This window comes from Umbelopsis ramanniana, assembly GCF_025399195.1.
Source record: "Umbelopsis ramanniana AG unplaced genomic scaffold K450scaffold_12, whole genome shotgun sequence".
NCBI classification, from domain to species: domain Eukaryota; kingdom Fungi; phylum Mucoromycota; class Umbelopsidomycetes; order Umbelopsidales; family Umbelopsidaceae; genus Umbelopsis; species Umbelopsis ramanniana.
In genome coordinates, this window is record NW_026252098.1 from 151,831 (window position 1) to 170,712 (window position 18,882).

General features: G+C 42.1%; 8 protein-coding genes across 8 annotated transcripts; 3 read left to right on the top strand and 5 right to left on the bottom strand.

Moving 5' to 3' along the window:
* Positions 1 to 100: 100 nt before the first annotated feature.
* K450DRAFT_229871 (uncharacterized protein) lies at positions 101 to 728 on the top strand. The gene is made up of 3 exons (XM_051587157.1): positions 101 to 315; positions 421 to 543; positions 620 to 728. The coding sequence occupies exons 1-3, from the start codon at positions 262 to 264 to the stop codon at positions 629 to 631; spliced, it is 189 nt and encodes a 62-aa protein (XP_051446917.1). The 5' UTR covers positions 101 to 261; the 3' UTR covers positions 632 to 728.
* Positions 720 to 2,575, bottom strand: K450DRAFT_229874 (uncharacterized protein). Its single transcript, XM_051587158.1, has 5 exons — positions 1,973 to 2,575; positions 1,835 to 1,853; positions 1,663 to 1,767; positions 1,223 to 1,589; positions 720 to 1,152 (listed from the first exon to the last, which is right to left on the bottom strand). Exons 1-5 carry the CDS (start codon positions 2,251 to 2,253, stop codon positions 872 to 874), a joined length of 1,053 nt encoding a protein of 350 aa, XP_051446918.1. The 5' UTR covers positions 2,254 to 2,575; the 3' UTR covers positions 720 to 871.
* A 148-nt stretch (positions 2,576 to 2,723) lies between these two features.
* K450DRAFT_265060 (uncharacterized protein) lies at positions 2,724 to 3,420 on the bottom strand (the record flags this gene model as incomplete). Its single annotated transcript, XM_051592784.1, has 4 exons — positions 2,724 to 2,777; positions 2,852 to 3,025; positions 3,092 to 3,300; positions 3,378 to 3,420. 4 exons carry the CDS (start codon positions 3,418 to 3,420, stop codon positions 2,724 to 2,726), a joined length of 480 nt encoding a protein of 159 aa, XP_051446919.1.
* A 5,229-nt stretch (positions 3,421 to 8,649) lies between these two features.
* Positions 8,650 to 9,866, bottom strand: K450DRAFT_229884 (uncharacterized protein). Its single transcript, XM_051587159.1, has 5 exons — positions 9,655 to 9,866; positions 9,287 to 9,581; positions 9,016 to 9,210; positions 8,845 to 8,950; positions 8,650 to 8,771 (listed from the first exon to the last, which is right to left on the bottom strand). The coding sequence occupies exons 1-5, from the start codon at positions 9,711 to 9,713 to the stop codon at positions 8,656 to 8,658; spliced, it is 771 nt and encodes a 256-aa protein (XP_051446920.1). The 5' UTR covers positions 9,714 to 9,866; the 3' UTR covers positions 8,650 to 8,655.
* Position 9,867: 1 nt separating this feature from the next.
* K450DRAFT_229886 (uncharacterized protein) lies at positions 9,868 to 11,006 on the bottom strand. The gene is made up of 5 exons (XM_051587160.1): positions 10,932 to 11,006; positions 10,817 to 10,841; positions 10,685 to 10,753; positions 10,226 to 10,607; positions 9,868 to 10,166 (listed from the first exon to the last, which is right to left on the bottom strand). Exons 1-5 carry the CDS (start codon positions 10,958 to 10,960, stop codon positions 9,952 to 9,954), a joined length of 720 nt encoding a protein of 239 aa, XP_051446921.1. The 5' UTR covers positions 10,961 to 11,006; the 3' UTR covers positions 9,868 to 9,951.
* Positions 11,007 to 11,067: 61 nt separating this feature from the next.
* Positions 11,068 to 13,288, bottom strand: K450DRAFT_229888 (uncharacterized protein). The gene is made up of 4 exons (XM_051587161.1): positions 12,687 to 13,288; positions 11,968 to 12,489; positions 11,646 to 11,890; positions 11,068 to 11,571 (listed from the first exon to the last, which is right to left on the bottom strand). Exons 1-4 carry the CDS (start codon positions 13,044 to 13,046, stop codon positions 11,394 to 11,396), a joined length of 1,305 nt encoding a protein of 434 aa, XP_051446922.1. The 5' UTR covers positions 13,047 to 13,288; the 3' UTR covers positions 11,068 to 11,393.
* A 1,182-nt stretch (positions 13,289 to 14,470) lies between these two features.
* K450DRAFT_229899 (uncharacterized protein) lies at positions 14,471 to 16,501 on the top strand. The gene is made up of 3 exons (XM_051587162.1): positions 14,471 to 14,644; positions 14,717 to 14,826; positions 14,906 to 16,501. The coding sequence occupies exons 1-3, from the start codon at positions 14,537 to 14,539 to the stop codon at positions 16,251 to 16,253; spliced, it is 1,566 nt and encodes a 521-aa protein (XP_051446923.1). The 5' UTR covers positions 14,471 to 14,536; the 3' UTR covers positions 16,254 to 16,501.
* Positions 16,502 to 17,648: 1,147 nt separating this feature from the next.
* Positions 17,649 to 18,882, top strand: K450DRAFT_229905 (uncharacterized protein). Its single transcript, XM_051587163.1, has one exon. It carries the CDS (start codon positions 17,724 to 17,726, stop codon positions 18,642 to 18,644), a length of 921 nt encoding a protein of 306 aa, XP_051446924.1. The 5' UTR covers positions 17,649 to 17,723; the 3' UTR covers positions 18,645 to 18,882.

Genomic DNA, 18,882 nt, shown 5'->3' on the forward strand with positions numbered 1-18,882 from the left:
CTTCTATAATGCCTGATAGCATCTTTCATACGTGTTCAATCGTGCTTACCAGTGAAATAGAAAGGCTCGTCACTGTGTAGCGTAGGTTTACACGTGTGGCCAAAAAAAAAAAAATCCCAGGGAGTTTGGTACGAAATCATCATTTTGAATGTTTACACATCGAAAACGTGACGTAGTACCTACGTCATCAATCAAATAGTTATTTCACCTTGTGAGCCCACAACAATCTGCCTACCACAACGAGATATCACCGATTACAACATGTCCTTGGTTAACAGACCCAACAACGTTATCGCCAGCCAGCGTTTCTTCCAGGTATGAAATTTTTTTCCAGTAGAACGCTTGTCGTCTTGAAAACAATATTCGTGAGCTCTCAATTACATACCGACATTTATGCTAAATTGTTCTGGTATCAAATAGGCCCCATCCAACACCTTGCTCTACCTTCGTGGTCCTAGAGACAAGTTCATTGTCTACTCCACCTTCCTCGTTTTGGGAACTGGTGTCGTTGGCTCCCTCTGGGGTGCTATCAAGATGGCCAGAGTAAGATTTTTTTTCTACTTTCATTCAGCTCGTCTCGAATCGACACAGTTACTAACTTCAATTCAATCATTTGTAGGGTCAGAAATAAGCAGCACTAGAGAAAATCATTGTAATCAAATATGTCCTTCAAAGAATGCATTGTTAACAAAGCTTAGATAATCGCAATGTTCAATGAAAGTTTTTTTTTGATTTTGTTCCAATTGTTGATTCATTGATGGACCGCCAACTACAACGTGGTTAAGCATTGATTTTGTATATTTATATTGGGAAAGTGGGATGCTATGTTGGACTCGATGCAAGATATGCAAACTACATTCAATTGGAAAAGCTATTGTATCATTCGATATTGCCGTGTTTCTGTGAGGTTTTCGTACAAATTGCTCGAAGAGCTATTCTCCGAGATAATGAGATCAATCATGGATTCCTCAGTAAGCGATTTTGGCTTTTCAAAACTCGGTAACAATGGTTTCCTGTTTTCCTTTGCATCCACTAGTGCATAATATGCACCTCCAAAGAGGGTAAGCAGGATGCCGAACGCGTTGGTAGGGTTTATGCGTAGCTTGAAAATAAAGATAGCAAGCACAATCGAAAGCACCTGCTTCACATTGCCTTCAAAGCATTGATTTGTGAGAAAGGGCTTCTAGGGTTTTAGCACATATTTTTTGTAATTGGCCCTTACCTGCTACTGTCATTGTCACTGGACCAGCCTGCTTGTTTGCAGTGAAGCTAACCACATTCAAAGAAAATGCAACAATACCGTTGAACAGCAGTGCCACATACACGCCAGCATGCATATTAGTGGTGACGAACTGTCGAACTTCGTGCAGTTCACCAGTAAAGTATGAGTAAATGACTGTTTGGACAAAGGCGATAGGGCTCATACGAAGTAAAAGATCCAGTGGATGTAACTTGAGGCGTCCGACTTGCACGCGATTGGTAACCACTGTCTTCAATGCTGCTAGCCCAGTTCCCAGAACGGTCAGCAAGAATCCTAGCAAAGTAAAATCGTACTCGCCAAATGTTGCAAATCCAACCCCAAAGATAACCTAATTTGCGATGAAGTTAGGATCAGATGAATTGTTTGCTTTATACTCCTAAGATGATCCTTTGATAACGTACCGGTAGCAAAGCCAAATACTTTGCTTTAGAGTAGGTTGTCCGCAAAAATAAAATGGATATCATCACTGTAAATATCGGGGTCATAGCTCTGACAACTTGATGAAACTGTCATATTGTCTTTTGTGTTAAATTCATTTGCAGTCAATGTTGTTAGGTCGATGTTTTTACATACCGGAACGCTGACCATGTTACTGTTGATTATGAGATTCCCCGTATTGTTATGTTAGTATTAAGTTGCCAAATAAATCATTATTCAGTAACGATTGAAGAATGAAAGGGAGAGTAGTGAATACGACAGAAGTATACTTACAGAGATACGTTACTGATGGCGATGTTGATGGTGTATAAAACGGAAATAGCAAGCATTACCACATTTTCTTGAAATGAAAGTTTAGTTGGCGTAAATGATCCTCTTAACCATAATGTAGTAGCTCCAATTGCAGAACAGAAGGTGTGAACTGCAGTTAAGGTCCATGGATATCGAAAGTCCATCAGTATAACTTTATTGTAGAGCGTAAGAAATAAGTTGAGCACAAAATATAGTGCCAACCACTTGTACGGTGACGTGCTCGATAGAGAAAACTTTGCCATAGTAGTCGAAAAAAGGTTGGGTTGATCTGCGTGACAGGGATTCGAATATATATATTGGAAGATGGAGTGTCAAGAATGATTTAAAATAGACAATATTCGGAAAGACGTCAGATCTATAAATGATTGTAATGGGTCGTAAAGGCAAGTGGCCAGAGAAAATGAATAATGAAAGAGCTGAGGACAAAGAATGCAGAATACTTGAGTAATTCATCAATCAGTAGGGAGAGAACTGATGGACAGGGATCGTTCAGGGGATTAGAGGCTAAACGTGAGCGGGGACACAACAGAACTCAAAGGGGGTTCTTTGAATTTTGTTTTGTATCAGAAAGCTAAAGTAAATTGGAGATTTCTACAGCACATTATATCACTAGTTTCAGTTGTAAGTCGCCACCAAAATCACCAAACAATTTATATTTAGATTGCTAGGTTTGACAATAGTTAGCGCTAGGGATACATATTTTTGCTGGATATTAAAACAGCGTTCTACAGAGAGGGCAACTGGATGAGTTGGAGCTGCTAAACCACTGTAGTTCGTTCATTGATGTTAGTAAAAAGTATATTCTCAATTGACATTGATATGGTTGATTTCCGGAATTACCTTGTACAAGCAGCTGGCGTGATATTTGTTTTTACAGGTTCTGCACTGTTTGCTTGGTAGCGATCTATCGGTCACACTCACGATGGAGTAACAGATGGTACAGTCCTCGATACCTTCGAAGTGCATACTTACATTGCGTTTGAACAATGTAAGAGCATCTACCAAGTTGCCATTCTGTGCGTATCGAGAGTAATTAGTACTAAGAACAAGCTTTGTTCATTTGCATCTCTCTCACTGTACCTGTGAGACAATAATTGCTGATACAGCAAGTAACCAAGCTCTCCATCGCTTTTCGTCCACGCCGACTTTTTGAACACCATTAACATCTACTTTTCGAAGGGGGAACATGGGTGGTAGCCTAATAGCCATTTCAATGTTCTGGTCGTCAACTCTATAGACAGCAATGATTTCATTGACTGCCTTCAACGCCTTCACTGTGAAATTTTCATCTTCAGCAAAAAGTGACTTTGCATCCGCTTGCACAACAGATTCTATCTCGCTGTTGATGATGAGAGAGCTAAAGTACTTGGAAGTATAGCTACAGTGAAGGAGATACTAGAATTTAGCATGGTGGGCTTTTGATTTTTTGATACAAAATGTGTCCATTACCTTTCAACTGCAAGGCTCAACTGACGGCTCTTGATTTCGGCCCACCATTGTCTATTGCAGTCAATGCTAAATTAGCGTGGTATGCTATGTTATACATTTATAAGCAAAAACTTACCGGACAAGCGATGGCGTCTTTTGCAACGATCTGAAGTAAATATGCGAGGCCAGCAATTGCAAGCTGAAATCGAAAGATAAATCAAATCCTGCAAGATACTCCTTTTAGTCAAGTTCTTCAGATATCGCATTTTCAATCATGAATCCCTTACCAAGGATATCAAATGTGTTCACTTCCCACTTTGATAGGTCAAAGGGTTCGACAGTATGATCAAAGCCTACTCCCAGTATCTTGAAGATGAAATTCATCAAGCTGTCTGTTGCCGAATTTTCGTTCAACTGCTGCACATAATTGGACTTGAGCTTGAAAGTCTAGAGGCCAACCAATATGACTTGTGTTAGACAAGATTTACGATAGTACAGGGCTCGGTGTACTTACAATATCTTCAAAGTGATCATATAGGAGCATCCATGCCAGTAGATAACCGAAGATGTCATGTAGCGTCTAGTATACATTTTTGCTATGAGAACAACGTGATAACAGCATGGTGTGGCATACAATATGAAGCTTTCTTTACCTTGTCAGTAAATTGTCCATCCATCCACCCTGACAAGCTAGGAGGGTTCAGTACTTGATCAAGCAATCGATGATTGAAATTTGCTAGAGATGGGTTTTCTAAAGACGACTGTATTTAGCAAGGCTTCGGGAAAGCAACATGTGAGTAATAGCAACAGCAATATTACCTTCACTATGAGAAAACTCCAGGCTAGCTGACAGACCTTGCGCCTGCTCTACTATATTCGTGCTCAGCAACTTATAACTAGCTTTTTGAAAGGATTCACTGGGTGCGTTGATAATAGATAAGAGATTATCTTCCACACTCTTTTGCTTGACCATCTTGTCAGGAACATCCTCCAGTAATTGGGCGAGAAGCTCATGAAGAGCAAGTCGTGGTGATGTTGGCTCGGTTGCTATATGATGACGTGAATAGAGAAACATAAGTCATGCCAAGCATGGAGGTTATACTTACTTTGCTCTGCAATCAATATATCGAAAATGGTCTCCTGAATAGCTCCGCTGTAATCGCTAAATGCTGAAAGGAGGTCTTCGTTCTCATCAGCAAGATTTTTCAGCGTGGCAAATAACGACAATGCCTCATAGACCAAAACTGTGTCCGCTGGTGAAGTTATATCGGCCAACTTGTTATAAAATTACAGTCAATTAGCATCAGCGAAGCTCTCATATCTGACAGTATGATAGCTTACCATTAAGCATTCTTGTATAGCCGACAGAATATAATCCCAGTGACTGCCAGGGACATCCAATAAGGCTGGAGCCATGTGAGAAAACAACTTTAGATATTGGCTACGAACTCGAGCATTTCGGTATGAAGAAGCCTCTGATGATTCATCCGATTCAAACCATTTACGCAATGACTGCATCAAGAATACTAATCTTGGAGGCAGCATTGTAAGTGGAAGTTTGTTGGATATACATTGATTGAGGAGCACAATTGTTTTCCATGCTACAGTTTCGCGGTCACGCAGAGGAGTATAAGTTAATAATGCTTGTACAAGTTGGCATATCAGATTTCACTCACCGGTACTGTCGTTCTCATCAAAAAGATTAGTCATATTCAAGCTGGATACCTGGCTAGCCAGCCTGTTCTGGAATCGGATGACAGCTTGTGAAGAAGGGAAATGCACCCTCAGTAGGTCAACGATGAATGCAGGATAAAACACAGCTAATGAAAACGGATGGAATCAGTATCCATATTTGTAAACAAGCTGTATCGGCTTCATTAGACTCACCATCTTTTTCACTACTGAGTACCAGGTTGATCCATGCCTCAGCGAATTTATCGTCCGATGTTCCTACTAAGGCATACCGACATACGAGTTTCAAGACCTCTGCATAGTATAGGTTATCACTGTTCTGTGCAGCTTGAGCAAGTGATGCTTGGACTAGCTGATCAACCATGCTGCAATGCTGAGTATCTGGCGTGCTGACGCCATCGGTTGAAGTAAGCCATTGAGTAGATGGCTCCAAAGTTAAAGATAGTTGAGGTGAATTTTTCAACAATTCTTTCAACATGCTTTGGCCGATCTCAACAGCCTCTCGAAAGGCTATTTCGTTAGCAGACTCGTATTTCGATCCATCCCATATTCCAAATGGAAGATGAGCTTCCAGGTATTTATGGCAAACCTGACCGGCAGCGACGAGTTCAAGAAGAACGCTAGCACGTTTTGCGTTACCATTGTCTCCAACAAAGAGCTGGATACCCAATTGTCGGGCAAGATAGTGAGCATATAGAATGCATCTTCCGTAGGAGCTCAAGCCATAGATATCGTAATCGACGGGTGTCATTTCGTCCTCATCCAAAGGTGCTTGATGTATAGCTCCAGCGATAGGATCAGTGATCGCAAATGCGACTATGCCCATTGGCAATTGGTGCATAAAAGTCTGGCCTAAGGTTTGCCAGTCTGTAGCTGGCAGCAAAAGGCGGTCAATGGTGGTTTCCTGAAGTTGAGATTGCTTGGCTGTTATTCCCGCCAGGATCATATTGGCACGCTTCACAAATTCAGTGGGACTAGAAGTTGAAAATTGGTAAGTTTAAATCGTAAAGTTCAACATGAGCATTGGTATATTTACACTCACCTTGAAATGTTGCTCGTATCCATAAGTTCACTGCGTATGTGATCACTCAGTCGCTCAGCAATAGCTTTCTGTAACTCGATGTTATCTTTGATGGTATGTAGTAAACGTTGCCAAGCCGCGTCTGCGTTCGTGTAAAGTTGCTGCTTGTTTTTATCATCGCCAGCGTCAACGTTGACAAAGTTGGTTTCAAACACTGAAACAATTATCTTTGCTGTCGTGCTATCCTCAACTAACCGCTTGACGGATTCTTCGTCGGCAAGGATGGAAGTGGTGATCGACATGACCGTAAGAAGGTTGTCCATAGCTCCAGTAGCCTCTAAATCATTTGATGAAATACTCTGCAATCCTGCAATCATTGAGTTCGCTAATTCTATCATTATTGATCGCCAACCATTGGGGGTCAAAGCAACTGAAATTTTCATTATTAGCTTGTAATCTCCATACTGCGATTGCTGTAGTTCAAATTCTTACGGTTGTAGGCCAAAACTGCATTGATAACAGTAGACTGCAATAGCTTGGGATCCATACTTCTTGAAGTAGTCCCGTTCTGACATAGTTTTTGCTGCACCAAAAGGTGAACTTGCTTATCTAATGGAGATTGGCGTACTATGTCGCTCATGGAATCAAGTGATGCCTAGACAAATATTGTGAGGTTATATAATTATAGGTAGCAAAGTTTGTATGTTGTGCATACCTTTTCACAGATCGCTCCCAGTATGATAAGCTGAAGACTGTCACTGATAATATCGCCAGAGCTGAAGTCAATGTCCTCCACAATTATGTTCCAAATGCTTTGGGTAACAGTGTTATCGTTGCAATGGGCCATGAATTGAATAACGAACGTAGTCAAGGTAGGTATCCTTTCTAGCTTTTGTTGCTTCATGCCTTTTGCCAATGTCTGTACGTTTTCGAACACAGCCTACGATGAAGGCTTTAGGAAAAAATAGCAACTCAAATTTTGAACATGGATCTATACCTACCTTAGTTTGACTTGGATTCTTGAACAGCAAAGATTTGAATGATGAAAGTAATTTGACAGCCAGATACAACTGCGATGTGCTTGTCTCTGTTTTTTTTTTTCAATTGTTATTATTATGCTTTTAGTACGAAAGCTAGTCAAGTGGCGCATTTACCTTCAGCATCCAAGGACTTTTGAACTGCAGTAGCAAATATTGTGGCTGCCAAATCCTCAACCGAAGAAGAAATGGAAGATTTCGTTGCATCATCGGTATATACGGTCTGCATGGATGAGAGCAATTCACTTGTTCGCTCAGGCAAGACCAAATGTGCATCGCCACCGTTTGTATCGTCTATACTTGATACAGCAAATGATTCAACCTCGGACCACAGCAATTCAAACTCGGCTGTAGATGACAATATGGTTAACAAACGTACAAGGGACTTGCAGTGATACGCAAAACTCACCCTTTAGAGATTGAATAGAACTCAATGAAATCAAGTGTTTACTTATGACAACGCTGATTGATGAAGGATCGAGCTTTTGAGCAATACGGTCCGTGCCGGTAGTTGCAAAATACAATTTGATGACTTTGCCAAACTGATCATGAATCAAGTAAGAGCGGACTTGCTCAGCCTCTTCATCCGACTCAATTCTCTTACTGCAAGTATATATGTATTCAGATTAGCTGATTGTAAATTATATGACATAATGATGTATGTAAGCAACCTACCTAGCAGTAGCTGCCATATAAATTGCGCATTCCACAAAGGCATTGATGAATATTGAGGCATTATTTCTGTCAATGTGCTCACTCTGTCCGCCAGTCCAAAAGGACGTAAAAATATCGACGTAAACCTGATAGCCCTTAATGATCTTCAATAGCGCATATCAGCTGACTGTCATGTCGTATACGTTGAGCTTTCAAGCCTCTATAAAATTTACCTCGTTTGGAAGATTTGCAAGAAGGGCAAGCATACTTGGATAGGCAATGGCAGGAGATCCATTCAAACCATTACGAAGGGCATTGAGAAGCTTCGGAAAGGGCGGTTTCTTTTCACTGCTTACCCACGCTTGAGGAAACTCTATCAAAGCTGGATTAATAACTGCTAAGATGTTTGACAAACACTTCTCACAGGATTGTTACTACACACCATTTGATAACACAAGTAGTGAGTCCCATAGTTCTGGGTGAGTAGTTGGGTTTGATTCTGCAAATGCTTTGCTTAAGAAATGTTTACGAATGAGGGGTAGCCTAGGTTCGACCATATCTAATCATTCATTATTAGTATACGTTTACGGTCTACCAATCTTAATCTCGCTGTGACTATACCTGGCCATTTCGACAAAATCACTTTTAAGAAGTTGTAGACGGCCTTTCGAATGTAAGGGTTTTCATCAGTGGCGTATTTCCAGAATTTTTCACTGTCCACCAGATTATCATAGTCCTGCTTCACTTTCGTCCTGTCATCCACAGAAATCTCGTCTATGATCCAAATGTGTCAATACATAGGGTCTCTCTAACTAGTCATCCAGACCAAGGTACTCACTTATAAGGTACGCCAGGACATGGAAGGATTCGATGATGACTCTCGCAAACTTCGCATCCATCTCCTCCTTTGTCACGTCACGAGGATCACCTAATTTCAAACATGTTATTAGCGCTGCACCGATCCTGAACCACCAGTATGTTCACCATTTACACCAACTTACTGAGAGTATCTGGGGTTTTCTCCAATATCATCTCCGAAGTATACTCAATAATTGATTTCTGACAGAAAACAAGAACTTCCTTCTTCTTATCCAAAGGAAATGCAGACTAAAGGTTTTCGGTTTAATAAATCAATTGGTAGAATAGGAAAGATATCGATGATGACGACTTACTGAGAATGAAGTGGTGGCGATTCGAGCTACGTCTTTGCTTGGATCGAAAAAGCAAATCAGCCATGGGCCAATCATGCTCTTAAGATGGGGAGCAATTTTTCTTTTTGCAACAGATACAATAAACTGATGAACAGATTGAGTGGCCAATCGCACACGTCTGTCAACGTCTATAGCTAGTTTCCCGAATAGGCGATCCTGCGGGAGGCAAACAACAATGGGTTGAGTGACTGAAATTGGCACGAAGTTTTCACGAGCAAAAAGTTAAACGCACCCAAACGTCTAAAATGCTAATGACTGAAGATTCGTTGTTCTTCAGATATGATTCAAATTCTTCCAATGCTCGTACTTTTGTGATCGAATCACGTTTCGACAGTTTCTTGATAACCACGACTAGCTCTGGGCTTAGGTCATGGCTAGTCGCTATTTCGCCTTCTGAACTACCGCTTTTTGCCATTGGCGAGGTTGGAGCAAACGAACCATGAGCAGGTGTTACGAATCGAGCGAAGCCTCCGAGATTCTGAAGATCGACTGCGCCGTTTCCAGCACCTGCAAGATCTGCAGCTCGGCTGAAGGTGACATCAGAGAGTGAATGGGTAAAGTGTATGGATTGCTGTTCCAATTCTTGCATGCAAAACTTACCTGCTACTTGCTGGCTGGGCTTTGCCTTTGGGCCTTGCGGGCTTAGTGGTTTTCCCCATGACGACGAATAAATGGAGTTCAATGAGGGAGGTGGTCTATTTTACTTGACTGCTTTTCAGCTCCGGTCTGAGATGATCCGAAAGACTGTGCCTTGCCTTTCCATTATTCCATGTAACTTGTAGTTCCCTGTCTCTAATGTACACGGTAGACAGATAGGATAAAATGACCATTTTGTTACCTGTAGCCTCTTATATATAAGGTCAGGCTACGAAATGATAAGCACTCAATGCAAAATATTTATTTTGTGGCCTGCAGATGGCTGATCAAATCCTTCATAGCGTTTGTTGCTATTTCCTCTATATTTTCTGTATCTGAATTCATTATTGATAGGTCATGAATGTTATTTTGCTTCACTTCGTTTTGGTTTGCATTCGGGAAGAGATGGGAATTCCACTTCTCGTATTGTGGCCAAACCAATTGATCGAAATATCCAGGCGGATCAACCCAATAACCTTCGAAGAATATATCAGATACTAATGCATGACATCACACAGCAACTTCTCATTCCTACCTTCTTGAGTTACATATCCTTGTCTGGACTCCCTCCTCTGCTTCAGGGTGTCTTTCCCAGCATAAATAAAGAAGCTGCAATCAAATTGCTCATAGATCAATGGATCCCAATAGAGTAATATACCATCCGCTAGGACCAAACGAAACTTTGAATCAACGTCTTTGGGTATCATTTCTTTGAGGTGATTCAAGAAGTCGTCAGACACTGTCATGGACCCATCATGGGTATTACTGTCTTCACCTCTAGGGTGATCATTGCTCAGCTCCCCATTGTGTTCGCGTGCATATTGCAAGCTTTGGTGCATTTTGACGGCATCAAAAGATTCCGGACAATCCCAATTGTCTAAACCAGTGTCTGGATCAGTTGGTATCTCTGTGTCAGGCTACCGCATGAATACAGTCAGAAAAGGTGTCGACGTGACCATTTTAGATCATTGCAACCACAAAAGAGCCTGAATACCTTATAAAAATCATCTTGATGAATGACAACCGAGTTTGAAAAGACTTTTCTTAATATACGAGCCAGGGTCTGGTAAATCATTGTGAGTTCACCATTTTGCGATAGCCTCATGAGCATGGACATGTCACTTACAGTTTTTCCCGAGCAGGACGGACCACTTTGAGGAGATTCCGGTAAAGTTTTGTTGTTAGCTTGTTGAAGTGCAATTCAACATAAATCGTAGTCATATAATAGTAGGATACGGTACCTGATTCCGACAACGAATACCTTGGACATTTGCCGCAGCACAATAGCGGGGAGAGGCAACGAAAGCTAATTTTTTTTATGCCCAGATGCAACAATTAATTTTTGGTACGCTTTATCTCACTCACACAATTTATGATGCAGGCTGCAGTCGAATATACGAAGAAAAAATCATCACTGAAGGAATGTATTTAATTATATGGCGACTGAAGTCGACACACTAATTGTAGCATATAATCAGAGTAATCAAGCGCATATCAATGAGAAGACTTGCAATGCGAGTACAACACGAATTGTAATGAAAAAACAAACACATATATATCCGGAAAAAGGTCGAACATCAGAAAATTAAAAAATCAAAACCGAGTTTACATATCCACCATTGAAAAAGCCATTAGCCAAGTCGTCGATGTAGATCAGAGAAAGGGTCAAAGTTTACAAGTATGTAGGCTGCCGATATACAAATTTAATAGAGACCGGTGCTGGTGAAGTTGTTGAAGATCAACAAATTGACAGTGTCCTTAGGGAGAGTGGCCAAAGCATTCTTGGTAGCCAATTCCAAGATCTGGTCCTTGATTTGCTTGGGGGTGACCTTCTCCTCAGCCAAGCTAAGGAAGTAAGCTGCAAGACCAGCAACGTGGGGTCTAAACACATCGGGATATAACATTAGAAACAAGTTTCAATTTGGGCCAGTCAAATTGAATTTAAATATACGTACGATGCCATGGAAGTACCAGAAATCTTATTGGTGGCATGGTCGGATCCAATCCAGATACTGGTGATATCAAGACCAGGAGCGAAGACATCAACGCACTTGCCAAAGTTGGAGAAATAGGCACGTTCGTCAGTAATGGTTGAAGCACCAACTGTGATAGCGAGAGGACTGGCAGCTGGAGAGTAGTTGCAAGCATCACGGTTATCATTACCAGCGGCGACAGCAAAGACGACACCTTCCTCAACAGCCTAAAATGAAAAAGATAAGAAAACAAAAGTGAGTTATACGACCATGATATAGAAGAGGAATTAACACAGATACGTACACCATCGACAGCGTCATCCAATGCTCTTGATTTACCACCACCAAGACTCATGTTGGCAACGGCACCCTTGTACTTCTTCTTAGCCTTCTCAGCTTCATCTTGATCGATAAGGTGCTGTTCAGTGGCCCATTCGACACCCTTTACGACGTCAGACATGCTTCCAGAACCGTTGGAGCGCAAAACCTTGACGGCGACGGGCTTTGCCTTCTTGGCAACACCATACCGCTTTCCGGCGATAGTACCAGCGCAGTGAGAGCCGTGACCGTTACCATCTTCATCGGGATCACCGTCAGGAATAGTGGCACCCCATTCAGCACGACCATCGAAGTCAACGTGCTTGACATTGATACCAGTATCGATGACATAGACCTTGACACCTTCGCCACCCTCGGCTTCATAGTTGTACTTGCTAAAGGTACGAAGGTTGAGGGGTTCGCGGTGAGAGATACGAGCCAAACCCCAGGGAGCATTACGCTCCAACTCACTGGCATAGACTACAGTGTCGCGCTCAATATAAGCAACCTAGGAGATAAATATTCCAAATATTAGTACAACATGATGAAACGTCGGAGATTGCATCTTGGCATAGGGGAAATTTAATCATTTTTGCCAAGCACGGCGAGGCTGCGGCATAGACCATGCAGAAACAATTTCCACACGCGGGCCGCATCGGCGTCGGCACGAGCGAACGATATCCCATACTGAAAATGGTTACTTACGTCTTCAGATTGTCTGATTTTGTCAAGAGTTTCCTTTGAGAACTTTCCTGAATATCCCTTGAGCTTCGGAAGATCAAAAGCATGCTTGATTCCGTGAGCGGCATTGGTGTCCAAGAGTTCAGCCATAATGGAGTTTTCGTTGTGCAAAGCACGAACCCAGTGGCAGTGCTGCATGGCATTCTCCGAGTTGACGTGATTCTTGAGAACAACAATGTAAGAATCAGCCAGGGCTTCGGCATCGTCTGCAATGTACAGGGGAGCCAAACGGCCGGTATCATAGCTGTAGTCCATGACAGGCACTGCAGCAACATAGGTTGAAAGGAGTGCAACTGCGGCGGCGATAAAAGTGGTTTTGACCATGGTGGAAGTAAAGAGTTATGTCAGGGAAGATTTTCACCGCACACTCGACTTTTCAATGAGGCGTCCCTCATAAGGGACGTCATTTTGGTCGGCTGACACGAATTTCAAAACCAGCCTGCGTTTGCCCACAGCAGGAATCGATAGGTCACCGTAGCACAGGTACGCACCACACACTGCTTAAAGAAATCCAATGACGAAGCAATGTAATGCCCGTAAAAGAAACATACAAAAATGAATCTGGGCACAACAGTTCGTTGAGAAAGTTGAGCATTAGGTGGATTTTATTGCCGAGATTTGAATGTCAAAATATTCATGGGCCATGTACATGCTTCTTCATTAGGCACAAAACCGAAGTGCTTCAAAAGTGACTTGCAAGCAATGCTCGATTTGAAAGGTCGGTGGCGGTTAAAAAGATGTATATATTTTAAGGAAGTGCTCGTGAGTGGCGTGACAAAGCGACATTATACTAGGGCTGTGGGGCCCTTTGTCTTAGAAAAAATAGGAAATCCCGCATTTTCAATACTTTCAAATATGTGCAATCCCTGCCAACATATTGATTCGTTCAACAATGTTAGACCTGCCATAGACATCTTTCCTTTAAGCAATAACCAGAATCTTTCGCTATCCTACCTCAACCTCACCTCAGCAAAGCTGCTATTGATTGTATGAATTGTGAAAATTGATTTCCTTATTTGAAAATGTTTCAACTTGCTTCCCCGAACCACCGAATTCTTCGCAGAGTCAATCGTTCCGCATGCAAGAGTGGCAAGACAGAGGGTTTTTCTTGTAGAAACCTTCTAAAGAATTCGAGGTTTGCTTTTATTTTAGTTTAGTTTCCACCCTAGAGCATAAAGTGTACGCTGTTGGTATGAGAGGCTCATGGCGTAAACCATTTTTCTATCATGGTTATCAGTTGTCATTTATATTATTGGACAAGGTTGATGATATGAAGTATTTTCTGCGGATACGGATCGCTATTGGCAAAGGGATGAATAATGGGATTTCATAGACGTAAATCATGCACAGTAGAAATTCTTTACAAATGGAATTCAGCCAATAGGAGACTGAGATGGGCTACTCAACGCGGGTGTCCGGGTTTCATTAGAAAACCCTTTTTGACAGGCCACACCAGCCGAAACATCTAGCCCTGGATATCTCATAAATTTCTCACTCAGTATTTGCAGTTTACGAAAGATCTATCTATGATGAGATATCAAAATAGGTGGGATGCATATAGCTATGAGTTAGATGGTGTTAAACTTATGTCCGGCCGCGCTAAATACTGGGGCGATCGGTTGAATTGGAGGAAAAAGGGAAGGCGGGGAAAGGCGGAAAACGACGGAAAACTTGATGAAACTCCTACCAAAATTTTTTTGGGCCAACATTTAGGTATAAATCACCTTGCCTCAGCAACGTTTTTTTTATCAATCAACTTTTTTACAATTTCCCCTCGTTGCTCAGTTCCTGCCTCGATTTGAAAAAGACTCAATATGGATTCTAAACCCATTCGTGACTCACGAGAGGCAAGTGTCCGCCCCTTCGTCATTATTTGCGCTGCCATTGCCGCGCTTACCACCTTCAACAGTGGTGTCAATACCGTAAGTGCCACATATGTCCATTATACATGATCGCCATCAACGGTTGATCTCATACTATTTATGACTTTGCAGAGTGTGCTCAATATTCCTGGAGATTATGTTCGCAACTGCCCTCAATCTGGTGTGCAAAACTACCCCAACTCATCTCTTCCTATGTGCATTCCTATGAGTGATTGGATCTGGTATGTATGCTGCTAAAGTGTGGAGACCCAAAAAAATTTTTTTTCTTTATGTTAACTCACTGCTTTCTTATGTTACTAGGGGTGTTGCTACTGGTATGTTTGCCATTGGTGGTCTTCTTGGAAGTGCTGTCGCTAAGCCCATGTCCGAGAGGTTCGGTCGTCGTGATGCCTTGATCATGATCAACGTTACTTTCATCATCGGTGCCGCCTTGCTTTCTACTTCTACTACTTCTGCTCAATTCGCTATCGGTCGTATCTTCTGTGGTATTGGATCCGGTTTTGGTACTGTGGTTGTCTCCATGTACATTGCTGAAATTGCTCCACCCAAAAACCGTGGCGCCCTTGGTACCATGCTTCAATTGTTTACTACCATTGGTATCCTCGTCATTGAAGCCATCGGCCTTGGTCTCTTGTCTCCTGTCGGCTGGCGTGTTGCCACTGTCATTACTGTAGTCCCCGCCATCATACAAATGGTCTGCCTTCCCTTCTGTTCTCGATCTCCTCGTTGGTTGATCTCTCAAAACCGCATTGAAGAAGCCCAAGTTGAGCTCTTGCGACTTCGTCATGGTGACATCGAAGCCGAATTCCAAGACATGGTTTCTAGCGCTCAGAAGAAGAAAATCGTTGAAAAGGAAGCGGCTATTACTGGTACTGCTCCCGACACCGATTCTGCTCTTGCAGCTGAGACCGCGGCAACTCCGTACGAATCAGAACTTGCTTTGTCTATTCCTGAACTTCTCCGTATTCCAGTCTTCTGCAAACTCACAATCATCATGATGATCATGCATGCTGGTTCTCAACTGTCTGGTATCAATGCCATTATGTATTACTCAACTACCATTTTCCAAATGTCGTTTGGTGACAATGCCAAGTATGTCACTGTTGGTGTCGGTGCCTTGAACGTTGTCCTCACCGTGGTTTCTCTCTTGGTCATCGATCGTCTTGGACGCAAGATCCTTCTTCTTATTTCAGAGTTTGGCATGTGCATTTTCTGCGTCATTATGTGCATTTCTGTCGTATTCAGCGTCGCTCCCTTGCAAATTGTTTGTATCATGCTCTTCGTTTGCTGTTTCGCTGTCGGTCTCGGAGTTATTCCCTTCATCTACACTGCTGAGGCTTATCCTACCTATGCTGTCGGAGCTGCTACCTCTTTGGCCCTCGCCTGTAACTGGTTCTTCAACTTCGTCATTGGTTTAATCTACCCCACTCTCCAAGCTGCTATGGGTGGCTATGTCTTCTTGATTTTCGCCGGTATTGGTTTGGTTCACGGTATCTTCACCATCTTCTTCATTCGTGAAACCAAGGGCAAGTCAATCGAGACCATTGGTAAAGAATGGGGATGGCTTGATATCAATCCCAGAGAAATTAAGGGTGTTCCTGCAGTTCCTGAAGCTGCTCCCGCCAAAGCTACTGCTGATTACGCATAAGACTTTTCCAATTTCTTTTTTTTAGTGTCATTTAAAACACATTATGTCTTTTATCCCCTCTCACTCTTACTGTCTAATCCTTCTTCACTTCATCGTTTGTTTTCAATTGCATCACATTTCATTGTTATGTGCAATGAAATCATCATATCCTTCTTTCTCAATTGTACAGCAAGAAGTTTAAACCTCACTAAAAATATAGATTATTTATTTTTAAACATATCGAGCATCTCTGGATTTTTTTTTGTGCCTCTAAAATGATCTGAGCACCAGCGCTATTGTTAGAAGCTACCACTGCGAACGTGCTCATAATGGAGCTAGCGCAAAATCGTATCGTGTAACGAACGTTGAGTATTAGTTTTCCCAGATTTACTGCTATAATGGTAATTAGGCATGTGCACAGATATGCACTTTAAACACCAACTTACTCTTAGAACCATTAAAGCATTTGTTTATTTCATACTAGTTACTAGCAACTTTTTTTCAAAAAGACCCGATTAGCCACTTCACGCACTGTTATGTCACTTCCTCGCAGAATCGTAGGTGGTTGTTGTGGAAAATGCGGGAGTAACAAAAAAAATTTTTTTTTTAAATCGCAGTTTTTCCAGTAGGCAAGATACGACCAGTTTGTGAAACTTACTGAAGGAGTCTGTACCTGTAATACCAGGTCAGACTCTGTTATTTCCATTCATATCATGAGTTATGATCCCTGTCTTTAGTGGCCATCATACTTGTCACTGCGATCAACATTAAGTGGTGTTTGTACAAAACGTCATAAACAAAATTCGGCGGTGGTTTTGGAATCTTGGTGTCAAACCTGACTTTAGACCTCGGCGGGCAAAGGTTCAGCTTTGAATAATCACTTTAGCGAATGAATTATCGAAACTCTAAGCTCATAGACTCTGAAGAATTATTGCACAAGTGCATGTTACACTCTGCTGTATTAATTTAGAACGAAGGCTACATGTTTTAAAATTGTAACATATGTCTTGGCGAGCAAATCGGCTATAAGTTTTTTCTTATCTGAGAGTGAACTTTTGCCACCTACCACACAAGTGGAACTTTTCTTTATTGAATGAGTCGAACCCCTGTTAGACAATGATGACTTGGTTACCAGCTGAATTTTATTACTTCACTTCAAGCTGATGTAGTCGAACTAATCAGCAACGTATAGTTCCAAGGGTTCAATAAGAATGGAAATAGGTATGGTGATAACGTTGTGATCTCAATGGACGAAATTAGTTGAACAACCTCTTTCATGACCTATTTTTTGCTGCATTTGGTGAATTTTAACCCGTTGACGGACCTTTTTCTAGGAAGGTAATTATTCGGGGTCTCAAAGGGCCTATTTTTACGATATTCCCATCAATCGTATAAATCAGACTACAAAGTGGTACGATTCCCACTACAGTCGAAAAGTTCCGTCTTTCCCCTCTTCTACATCTTTCTTACACTCATTCACTTTTCAACGGAATGCGCACCTTCAGCTCTGTTACATTATTTGCAGCCGCTGCCTTTGTTGGCAGTCAGATATCATCCGTCGTTGCTGGCGGTGGTCAGACGGTTGAAATTGTCAACTCTTCAAACTTCTGTTTCTTTTTGCCACCACCTGGATCAAGTGACATGAACATTTCTGATAACGAAGGTGATGCTGTCGCCTACTGCAAAGGTAGCACTCCCAAGGTTTCCGATTCCAATACATTCCCTTCAGGTTTCATTTTGTCCGCTCACGTCGTCACCACCAGTGACTACATTCAAGTCACTGGCCAAATTGACCCCACCAAGGCTGGTCTTAATGCCAATGATGATGGTGGTCAGTATGATATTATGGCCCCTAAGGGAGCCACCTGTGCTGGATATGCTTATTTCGTCAACCTTGTCGAACCTTCCGGCAATGATTACTGTATCAGATGTTGTAATACCGAGACCAACTGCAACCGTGGTATCTCTCAAGATGGATGCGCTCGTGTTGTCCCTGGCGACTATTCTGGACCAGGTGTCGATAGCAGCAGCGATTCCACTAGCAGCACTTCCTCAGCTCAAGAGACCAAAACTACTACCACCGAAGCTGCAGCTGCCACCACCACTTCCGACCCTACTGATTCTACCACCACTACCACCGCCGATGACAGCAGCAGCACCACCAGCTCTGTCGACGCTGCTGCCAGTGCCCTTATTACTTCTAGCGTGCCTGCTTCTTCCTCAGTCGTTCCTTCTACCTCTGTTGCAATCGTTTCCGCTTCCTCTTCCTCTTCCATCGGTATTGCCACCACCAATCTACCCACCGAGAGCGTTAGCGCACAATCTGTCAATGCCGCTATTTCCACCGCTCCCATCACTTTCACCACTTTGGCACTAGGCGGTGGCATTGTTGCACTCATGCAATTTATTTAAAATACCATTTATTCCCAAATCAATATAGTGTAGTGAGGTCTAATAGCTATACAGCTTAGTTTATTTATCTGAATTGAAGACCAGACACTCAAACCAACTAATTGCTCATTGTATCTCATTGTAATTTTTTTTTTTGCTCGTACTTTCACCATTTCATGTATAGATCGATAACCCAAAAGACATTAAACATCTCAAAATGGGATTTTTTAATTCATCTGTATGCATAGCCTCGTGTTAT

Excerpts from the sequence above, each read along its gene's own strand:
- K450DRAFT_229871 (XM_051587157.1), top strand. The coding sequence starts at position 262 with ATGTCCTTGGTTAACAGACCCAACAACGTTATCGCCAGCCAGCGTTTC. Across the intron at positions 316-420 it reads CCAGCCAGCGTTTCTTCCAG|GCCCCATCCAACACCTTGCT; the intron begins GTATGAAATTTT and ends GGTATCAAATAG.
- K450DRAFT_229886 (XM_051587160.1), bottom strand. The coding sequence starts at position 10,960 with ATGTCCAAGGTATTCGTTGTCGGAATCAG. Across the intron at positions 10,754-10,816 it reads CGTCCTGCTCGGGAAAAACT|ACCCTGGCTCGTATATTAAG; the intron begins GTAAGTGACATG and ends ATGATTTACCAG. Across the intron at positions 10,608-10,684 it reads ATCAAGATGATTTTTATAAG|CCTGACACAGAGATACCAAC; the intron begins GTATTCAGGCTC and ends TTCATGCGGTAG.
- K450DRAFT_229888 (XM_051587161.1), bottom strand. The coding sequence starts at position 13,046 with ATGGTCAAAACCACTTTTATCGCCGCCGCAGTTGCACTCCTTTCAACC. Across the intron at positions 11,891-11,967 it reads TGGATGACGCTGTCGATGGT|GCTGTTGAGGAAGGTGTCGT; the intron begins GTACGTATCTGT and ends TTTTCATTTTAG. Across the intron at positions 11,572-11,645 it reads TCTGGTACTTCCATGGCATC|ACCCCACGTTGCTGGTCTTG; the intron begins GTACGTATATTT and ends CGATGTGTTTAG.
- K450DRAFT_229884 (XM_051587159.1), bottom strand. The coding sequence starts at position 9,713 with ATGGGGAAAACCACTAAGCCCGCAAGGCCCAAAGGCAAAGCCCAGCCA. Across the intron at positions 9,582-9,654 it reads GCCCAGCCAGCAAGTAGCAG|CCGAGCTGCAGATCTTGCAG; the intron begins GTAAGTTTTGCA and ends TGTCACCTTCAG. Across the intron at positions 9,211-9,286 it reads TTAGCATTTTAGACGTTTGG|GATCGCCTATTCGGGAAACT; the intron begins GTGCGTTTAACT and ends TGCCTCCCGCAG.
- K450DRAFT_229905 (XM_051587163.1), top strand. The coding sequence starts at position 17,724 with ATGCGCACCTTCAGCTCTGTTACATTATTTGCAGCCGCTGCCTTTGTT.
- K450DRAFT_229899 (XM_051587162.1), top strand. The coding sequence starts at position 14,537 with ATGGATTCTAAACCCATTCGTGACTCACGAGAGGCAAGTGTCCGCCCC. Across the intron at positions 14,645-14,716 it reads TCAACAGTGGTGTCAATACC|AGTGTGCTCAATATTCCTGG; the intron begins GTAAGTGCCACA and ends ATGACTTTGCAG. Across the intron at positions 14,827-14,905 it reads CCTATGAGTGATTGGATCTG|GGGTGTTGCTACTGGTATGT; the intron begins GTATGTATGCTG and ends TTATGTTACTAG.
- K450DRAFT_229874 (XM_051587158.1), bottom strand. The coding sequence starts at position 2,253 with ATGGCAAAGTTTTCTCTATCGAGCACGTCACCGTACAAGTGGTTGGCA. Across the intron at positions 1,590-1,662 it reads AGTATTTGGCTTTGCTACCG|GTTATCTTTGGGGTTGGATT; the intron begins GTACGTTATCAA and ends ATCGCAAATTAG. Across the intron at positions 1,153-1,222 it reads AGTGACAATGACAGTAGCAG|GCAATGTGAAGCAGGTGCTT; the intron begins GTAAGGGCCAAT and ends AATGCTTTGAAG.